Source organism: Syzygium oleosum, unplaced genomic scaffold (assembly GCF_021117445.2).
Source record: "Syzygium oleosum isolate NSW1041296 unplaced genomic scaffold, Sole_v2.1 Sole_v2.42, whole genome shotgun sequence".
Classification (NCBI taxonomy): Eukaryota; Viridiplantae; Streptophyta; class Magnoliopsida; order Myrtales; family Myrtaceae; genus Syzygium; species Syzygium oleosum.
The window spans coordinates 2,161,943-2,171,404 of NW_026607526.1; the positions used below are offsets into that span (position 1 = coordinate 2,161,943).

General features: G+C 39.4%; 1 protein-coding gene across 2 annotated transcripts; it reads right to left on the bottom strand.

Moving 5' to 3' along the window:
- Positions 1-1,779: 1,779 nt before the first annotated feature.
- LOC115666550 (disease resistance protein L6-like) lies at positions 1,780-5,767 on the bottom strand. Of its 2 annotated transcripts, XM_056306181.1 has the most exons (4): positions 4,130-5,767; positions 2,660-3,758; positions 1,968-2,432; positions 1,780-1,887 (listed from the first exon to the last, which is right to left on the bottom strand). In XM_056306181.1, the coding sequence occupies exons 1-3, from the start codon at positions 5,650-5,652 to the stop codon at positions 1,989-1,991; spliced, it is 3,066 nt and encodes a 1,021-aa protein (XP_056162156.1). In that variant the 5' UTR covers positions 5,653-5,767; the 3' UTR covers positions 1,780-1,887; positions 1,968-1,988. The 2 variants fall into 2 exon arrangements, with proteins under 2 accessions (XP_056162156.1, XP_056162157.1); XM_056306182.1 differs by lacking the exon at positions 1,780-1,887 and having other exon boundaries at positions 2,225-2,432; positions 2,980-3,758.
- Positions 5,768-9,462: the final 3,695 nt, after the last annotated feature.

Consider the following 9,462-nt stretch of genomic DNA (forward strand, 5'->3'; position numbering starts at 1 on the left):
CGAGTCAAAATCTTATTGTAGCTAAAGAAAAACTACCTTATAAAAGATAATCACCAAGCGAAACTCAAAAACGAAAATACAGAAGGCATGCTGCATGATTTTCGGAACAACGAACCAGAAAAGCCAAATCCGATTATAAGTGTACCTTTTATGCGTCCACCACCAAAAAACAGTAGAGAACTCAAACGAAGCTGGTTAATTAACGATATATCATCTTACAGAACTAACGAACCAGAAAATCCAAATCCAAACTCTCTTGAATGCTCCGATTCGCATTCACCTTCTCTCCCTTGCGAAACAAATCCGGTGTACATGAATTCGAGGCGAGAGGCGAGATGTCAACATGTACAGGAGCAAGCAGATGTTCAAAGCTTGACGCCAATATAGAGAATGACCGAGATTGGACTGGCCTCATGCGTGATGGTTCTCGACCAGCAAGCAACAAATCGGGAATCATATCTTAGGATCGATGCGTCAAATAATAACCATGAAAATCGCACTAGAATACTCTCAGATTGACTGATAACAGAAGCAAATCAATACTGGAAGTCAGTTGGGCAAAACATCGAACACCTGATGAACATGAAATTCGAAGTGCTCGGGACAGAACATTCAACAAACCATCGGTGAGGAGTATAAAGCGAGGTGTTCATTTAAACATTATCAGAGACAAAATCGACGAATCGGAGGACAGGCAATAAACGATCATGCAGTGAAACATGCTCAGCTGAAGCCAAAACAGAGCATAGAAGAGGGATACGTTGCCAGAGCCGTCTCTGGTCGAGATTGATGATCGCCTGAAGGAAAGAGATCGGAATGGACAGTAACGCCGGGACCTAGAACCGTCAGAGGGAGGAATAGACCTAGATTGAATACTTCGGCAGCAGCGATGATTTTGAAAAAGGAGCGAACGGAGCCTCTTCACGGCGGCGAAACTGGTGGCGATCAGGCGGCTACCGGTGGTTGTGAGTGACGCTACCGGGAAGGAATGAAGATGCAGAATCTTTTGGAAACCGATTCTGCGAGAGAGAATTTTAACTTTTTATTATATATTTCTTCTGAAAGGAAATAATTTTTTTTTGAAGGTTATATGCCTCCGCAAATATGTCAACTCCAAGATATGACCATACTGGATCTCTCGAATAATTATTTTTTTGGAGAAATTTCATCTTATTTGGAAGAGCTTGACATTCGGAAGTTATGAGATGCTGGGGAGGCGGTCCCATGATGAGAGCCAAACCCCAGATACAATTTCTTTAAATTGGTCAGGTGCGAGACATCCGGAAACGTGTCCTTTTGCAACTTAGACAGCCCTAATTCGATAAGACTTTCAGGAAGCCTTGATATTGAGCATATTTTCGCTGACGTCAACCTCAAGATCCTCAAGCGGTTGCAATTGCCGATGTTCACATGGACTTCACAAGAGCTTGTACATGCGGCAACTACTTCTTCGAGCGTGTCCATCGTCCAGAGGACATCGGGTATTTTGCTCATCGTACCCATATCCACTTTTTTCAAATTTCCCAACTTTCCAATTGAATTAGGTAATTCTTTGATCGCCCTGCTAGATATATCCAACTTGACCAGTGATGTCAAACCTTCGAATGAATCCGGAAGCCTCTCCAACCTATCGCACGATGCTAGAGATAAGTATTCCAGGCTTTCAAGATGTCTACCCAGGTCGTCTGGAAGCCTTTGAAGATTCGGACAATGCCCTAGGTCTAAGGAAACTAGGCGATTCAACCGACAAATCGACCCATCGATTTCAACTAATCTTCGACAGTAACGTAGGCTCAAACGTTCTAAATTCGCAAGAGCAGAGAAATTGGGGGTTCTCTCCAAATTATCGCAACCTGATAGATTTAGAATTTTCAAATTCCTCATCACCTGAAAAGGAAAAATCATGCAAAGATTACTTTCAAGTTTAATAAAAAGAAATAACAAGCGTTGTCTAGCATATAACATACCTCCATGGAGCTCCACCCCTTCTAATCATGCGTAATTTCGCTATAGGATAGATCAAGAATGACCACATCCTCCATAGAGAAATGTGTAATATTAAAATTTGTGGGAATATTATGCCAGGAGAGCCATCGTAATTTTGTAAGGAGAGATGAATTCTCTAGAAAATCATGAGTTTGAAGAACATTTGATGACAATTCGAGCCAAAGAAGCCTCTCGTCTGCAAGGAACATTTGATTTGATTGTCCCGTAGAGCCTTCATAGGTCAAATGTTCCTGCCCCCCACCGTCAAACCGGTTACGTAGCCCTGAAGGATCAATCTTAAGAGCTTCTTTTGCACGAAAATTGTTCTTGGAACCTTTCACTTCAAGGAACCTCAGATTTGATAGGTTCTCAAAGCCCTCATAGGTAATAGGATACCGCGGCTGATGCTGTAAGTTGAGACGCAGAACTTCCGCTTCTTTTGGTCCCTGCCCGAAGGAAAAGTTTAAAAACAAGAAAGTGGGAATCGCATTTACTCAAGTCCACTATTGGAAGAGGTTGAGCGATGTACTATTATTCCTCTAATCTTAAAAGAGCAAAAATATAGGTTGAGGAAGTCATGGACTCATAATGGTGCCAGACAACGCAAAAAGTAACTTTTGACAACAAAAAGAAATGCATAAATACTGGGAATATATATTGAGGGGGATTTTACCTTATATTTAGTCAGCAAATCCAATCCTTGCTTAGGATCCCACGCCCTAGTTTGCTTCTCTATTTTCTCTTCACTTTTGTCTAAAACCATTTTTCTTCCAAGGTTTCTGAGCTGATCATGCATCCACACTTCGTTATCCTCATTAATCTTTATCAAACACATGTTCCGCAAAACTTTCAAGTTTACTTCCGTTGGATATTCATGTTCATTCCAGAAATGAACTAGAATATCTGTGTCATATCCACTGAAAAAACAAGCTATATCGAGAAATATATCCTTTTGTTTTGGACTTAATCGATCATAACTTATTTTCAACTTACCCATAAGCTCATCATTGGGAACACTTTCTAGCATCTTCAACGTGCCATCCCACTCTTTCTTATCAATTCCAAATAAAAGTCCACCAACGACCTCAAGAGCGAGCGGAAGACCTCCAGCAATTTCTATTGCCCTTTCTGAAAACTTGATATCTTTGTTTAAAGGTGAATCTCTTCTGAAGGCATGTTTGCTAAAAAGTTGAAGAGATTGATCCCCATCCATGTATGGAAGGTCATACCTCCAGTCCACTTCCGAAAAATTGAGAACGCCTTCCATTCTGGTAGTAATAATAATTTTGCTCCCTCTGCCTAACCAATCACGGTCACTTGCAAGTGCAAGTGCATTAATATGATCCGTTTGCTCCACATCATCGAGGAGGAGGAGGACTCTTTCCTGAGACAACTTCTGTCTAATCATTTGAGCTCCTTTTTTGTCGTCTCTTATATCGTATTCCGTTTTGACGATGTCAGAGATGAGCTGCTTCTGCAAGCATTGAATGCCATTATTTTTTGATGTTTCTTGAATATTGCCAAGAAAGCAACACTTCTCAAAGTCGCACAATAACTTATTGAAGATGATTTTCGCAACAGTCGTCTTTCCGATGCCACTCATCCCGTAAATTCCTATAATCCTCGTTTCACTTGTCCCGACATCTATATTTTTCATGATTTCATCCACACGGTTGTCAACAGGGACGAAGTAGTCTGATACTTCCAGAGAAGCGTTTTCCAACTCCTTGCAAATCTCCCGCGTGAATTTTTTCACGAACTCACCTTCTCGCCTAGTGCATGTTGGTCGTGGGAAAGTACAATGAGTTAGAAAACTGAGTTGAAACAAACTATGTTCTCACAAGACCACATTGAAAACTACAGACCTATTCTATACGTGTTCTTCAACGATTTATTCCAATTAGAGGAAGTAGCAGTGGAACGTAGGTTTAATGAATGACCTGAACTAACGAAAAAATGTTGCTGGGAATGAAATGAAAAAAAATTGGGATTGTGCCATCATCTAGTGTGATTTTGCGGTATAACTTCAATTGCATACAATTCGATTTCCACAAGACTAACGCAAATCTAGAAAAGAAACCAATTCAAATGCATCGAGTTTAATGATACAAGGCACAAGAGACGGAATGCTAAAAGCAGTCACCTGTTGACCACGTTTTGTAGGCTGTGTCCGTTTATATCCGCCACTGCTTTGAGAGCATCCCTCCACCCTCCGATGGTCTTTTGGTCAAATCGCTGCTTTTTTTCGTGTTCAAGAAAGGCCTCTTTATAATCCCCTCTTTGGTGCCTAACGTCTGCAGGCTCCACATGATAAAAAATAGGGATGATCTTTTGTCCCCGATTCTTCTTGCCCTCAACCATCTTGGCTACCTCCTTGAGACACCATGGGCTAGAGGCATAATTTTTGGAGAAGATAGGTATTAAAATCTTCGACTGCTCAATTGCTTGGAGAAGATTTAAGGCAAACTCTTCCCCTTTGCGGAGACATTCATCGTCCTTAAATGTGTGGACTTTTGCTTGCAAAAGTTCCTGGTAAAGGTGGTCGGTAAAATTGTCTCGAGTATCTAGTCCTCTGAAGCTCAAGAATACTTCATGGTCAATTTTTGACGGAGTATCCATTTCAGGTACTCCAGTTGAAGTGTGACTATCGGGATCGCCACTTGCAATTCCATCGTTTGCAGCTGCATCCCTATTTGCTCCTGATGAAGAAGCCATTTCACGTACTCCTGATGAAGTGTGAGTACCAGAATCCCCTCCTGCTGTTCCATGGCTTGCAGGTGCATCCATAGCTGGTCCTGATGAAGTAGCCATTTCTGGTACTCCTGTTGAAGTGCGAGTACCAGGATCGCCTCTTGTTGTTCCATCGTTTGTAGCTGCATCCTTATTCGCTCCTGATGGAGTAGCCACTTCAGCTACTCCGGTTGAAGTGTGAGCAGAAGAAGCGCATCCTGCTGTTCCATCGTTTGCAGCTGCATCCATAGCTGGTCCTGATGAAGTAGCCATTTCAGGAACTACTGTTGAAGGGCGAGTTCCAGAATGGCCTCTTGCTGTTCCATCGTTTGCAGCCGCATCCATATTTGCTTCTGATGAAGAAGCCATTTCACGTACTTCCGATGAAGTGTGAGTACCAGAATTGCCTCCTGCAGTTCCATGGCTTGCAGCTGCATCCATAGCTGGTCCTGATGAAGTATCCATTTCAGGAACTACTGTTGAAGTGCGAGTTCCAGAATGGCCTCTTGCTGTTCCATCGTTTGCAGTCGCATCCGTATTTGCTCCTGATGAAGAAGCCATTTCACGTACTGCCGATGAAGTGTGAGTACCAGAATTGCCTCCTGCAGTTCCATGGCTTGCAGCTGCATCCATAGCTGGTCCTGATGAAGTATCCATTTCAGGTACTCCTGTTGAAGTGCGAGTACCAGAATCGCCTCCTGTTGTTCCGTTGCTTGCAGCTGCATCCTTATTTGCTCCTGATGGAGTAGGCACTTCAGGTACTCCTGTTGAAGTGTGAGTAGAAGAAGCGCCTCCTGCTGTTCCATCGTTTGCAGCTGCATTGTCATTTGCCTCCCGTCCATTGATCTCCCTTGATCTTCTTCTCTTCAAGAAAAAATGGAATAGCACAGCAGCAAGAGCAGTGGTAGCAAGAGATGGAACAAGTTTGGGAGCCATGATTACAAGTGTATGAGCACGAGAATTACAAATGGAGATGATCTCTGTGGGTTATTAAACGTACAAGACAGGATTTGGCTAAATTTGCAGAGAGTGGAGGGCCAGTTTGCTAGAATTGGTCAACAAGATTGATCTAGTATAGCCTGTCAAAGTTGAAAAAGGCAGTGTTTTTAACACCAACAGTGGCCCCTGCCCACTCAAATTCTTCTCTTGTATCTCCACCAGTAATAACCCAATCGGCAAAAAAAGATAAATACAATTGCGGGGTAAATAAACTAGTGGAATTCAGAAAAGATGGGAGCAATTGACTACTTTCGGGTAAAAAAAATCATCAGTTAAATTTTCTGACAACACCACGTCGCTATGAATGTCCACGCGCTTGCCCGCAACGCGCCTTTTGCTTGTACATAATTGTAATGTCACTTTCGGGGTTGGGGTGTCGAGTCGGGGCCATTTTGGGGAAAATAGCCCCTTGTCTGGTCATATGAGTTGTTGTTCATCAATTCGATGTCTATTTTGCTGCTGTCGAATTACTCCAATGCCTCCATAGTAGGAAGATCTTTTTGTTTTAATTAATGTCAAGTTGGTCGAGCGTGTAATTTATAATTTATGACATAAATTTTGATTGATGACATGTGATGTAATCGTAATTTATTATAAAAAAATAAGGCTAGTAGCGGTTTGCTTTATTCTTCCTTTGCCTTTTTTCGAGAAACTCTTTTGCCTCATCAAAATATTAGAATAGGTCTATATCTACATCATCAGGAACTTCTTAAAAAGATGGCCAGCAACCGTTGCCGGTGTTTTCATGATAGTAATTTACTCAAGGCATAGTTAAAAATTTCAAAGGAGTTGGTACTTCATTGGAACGTGGGTAAATACTTTATAGCATTCAAATTATTAGAATGCTGGTAAATTACTGATAGTGGTAATAATCAACTTATTACATTGGCACAATTCGAGAGGAGTTGCTAATTTACTATTTCATTAAATGTTGCTAAATTTTGAACAAAAATGGTGATAGTGCCTCTTCGCTTATTAATCATTTCTATTTTTGGGAAGTATCACGGTCAATCCAATAACGGCGATTTTTATTCCTGATAATGGTGGTAAATTATTTAGTGAATTGCTATTTCATTGGACTTTGATAAGTTCTTAATATTGCTAGTAATTTACTTATGGTAATGATAAAATTTCACGGGGGTTGGTAATCTACTACTTCATCGGAATGTAGACAAAATTCTAAAAGTTTCAGTAATGCATCATGGGAATTTTTCCCACTTTTTTAGTGTGTAGAATTTGGCCCTACTCAGAGCATGGGTTTCACCGCTTCAAATTTTATACAAGAAACAATTTACAAGGATCTTGAATAAATCACCACTTAGTAAAATTGGAAATTGCAAACCTATGTGAAATGAGTTTCCTACTTACTAAATAATCCAATTCAGTTATGAGATGAATTAGCCTTTGTATCGAGTGTTGATAAAATTAAGATCAAACTGTGCTGAGTCTTACTTCAATAGAAAAAACCGAAGGCACTCTCTATAGATAATTAAACTTAGAAGGCAGAATTGGCTAAGCATGTGGAGAATCGTGGGCCAGTTTGCTACGATTCATTGCAACATCACTCCAGCCTATGAAAGTTAACAAGTGCACTTTCTTTAGCACCTAAAGCATAAAATAAGAATTGTCACTAAAATAATAAGGTTGGATTCTGCCAAATTATTAAACGCTTAATGCATAACATAAAGTTCATCATGGATTCCAAGATGCTTCCTTAAATGATGGAGAGCGAGTGCTTACAAAATAAACGTGCGCATCTTCTTCTTCTTCTTCTTTTTTAACAAGATTGAAAAGAGTATCCACATATTGCTAGCTATTAAGATAAAAAGTGTCATCAAGTAAAATCTGTTATGTGAAACGGTGAAAGTATGTTATTTTACAAGTGCTCACAATGTCAACGCGCACATCACAGGCTTGATGACTAGAAGCACAAAAACATTTCTTGGAGACCTGAACCGCCATTCCCGGCGAAACTCTTGCTTTTAGCGTGCTTCTGGGTTGTCGGCAAGACTTTAGTCAAAGGAAGCCCCGCAAGGGAAAAAGAAAACAGGAGGATGCATTTCGGTGCCAAGAAAACATTCATGATTGCTCCTTTCGGATTAGCCCCTTCTTTTTCCAAACTCTTTTCATAGTTGAATTCTTTAAAAATCCTCGTTGAGATTTTAATATAACTGTTACTATTTTCACTTTTATTTTGGGTTACAATCACCCTAGAAAAAAAAAGGCCTGATACCGATAAACCTCACATTTTAGCTAATATCTCGATTTTACCTTTTATCTCGTAAAAATCCTCTAACTTTAAGTCTAGCCCTAATTTCATCATGAACTTCTTTTTATCTCATAACAAAAATAAAGATCGCAAAAATTTACTGAATGTTTAGTATAGCTAGCTAGTATTAGTTGTCCCATAAAAATCAAAATAAAAACAAAAACTAATGATCGCAAAAAATTTCGTTAGATCTGGAGGAGCAAAAATGTTCCCCTTATGAAAATCATAAATCCATAGATCTTTCAAGACGATCCGAGTTTGACGAGAAAATTTTTGCGTTAAAGTTATTAATCAGGATGACTTGATGAAAAGACCTTCGTCAAGGATCAAATTCTTTGAGTTGAGACAAATAAAAGATCAAATTTATCTTCCAATTACTTTAGCTTTGATCGTACTTCACTTAACTTTTGTTTTAGTAATTGAAAGTCTGAAAATCTCGTTGCAGATTTTTGAAATCATACGTCTTCCATTTGAATTGAAATTGAGCTTCCTTCGTTAGCTAATGGCTAGTTAGTAGCACGATCTGGTTCACAACTTCCACATACATCTTCAATTATGTTGGCGCATATAGTGGCCAAAACAAAAACAATGCTTTCCGTCTTTGCCTGTTAGACAAATAGATAACATTTAGGACGTCAATAGAACTTCTTTCAACCATAGAAGTTTTAGAATTCTAATTCCACAGCATTTGCCAATGCTTCTTCCCTATCTGTATAATACCGATAATCACCTAATTAGTCTTTTAGATTACTATCATTCTAAAAACTACTTTTATTTCAAATATATTGTGTTTATCTCTACATTTTGAATTCAATAATTTTAAGTTTTACTTGTATTATCTATATTTTATAGGATGAGTGTGGCAATAGTAACTAGTAAGGGTGTTCATACTAGGGAAGTCTCGTCCCTTCAAAGAAAAAGCTGTGCTCGGAGCTATATTGGTATGGGGCAGAAAGGGAAAAAAAAATCTTGCTAATGTTGATAAGAAGAGCTCATTGTTTTAAGGATGACAAGTCTTTCTTTAATGGCTTGATTTATTGAATTAATCCAGCTAGCAACCAGAACCGCACCCAATAATTCAAACTTATAAAGCTAAGATATAATTAGTCCTTATCTTTTGTCAGAGAGTGGTTGGAGGTCTTTGTCAGTTTAATTATTGATGTCTTTGAATCTGTCGAAGTCTGTTGTCTTATGTACTTCCTAACGCCTTTATAAAGGCCGTGTATCATTCAGTTTGAAATAAGAGGGAAGTTCAGAAAAATCTCTCTATCGTTCATCTTTTCTCTTCCAAACCATTTTTATCTTCACAAGACTAATATATCATCCTCTAAGAAAAGCAGCTCGATAGGTAAAAAAATACTGAACCCTCATGGTAATTTATTTGTTTCTATATTCCGAACTAAATCTCTGGGTAGCTTGGAGGCTAAAAAGCAATCCCTTTTAGGGCTTGAACAAGAGGTTCGTCCACCATGGGATAG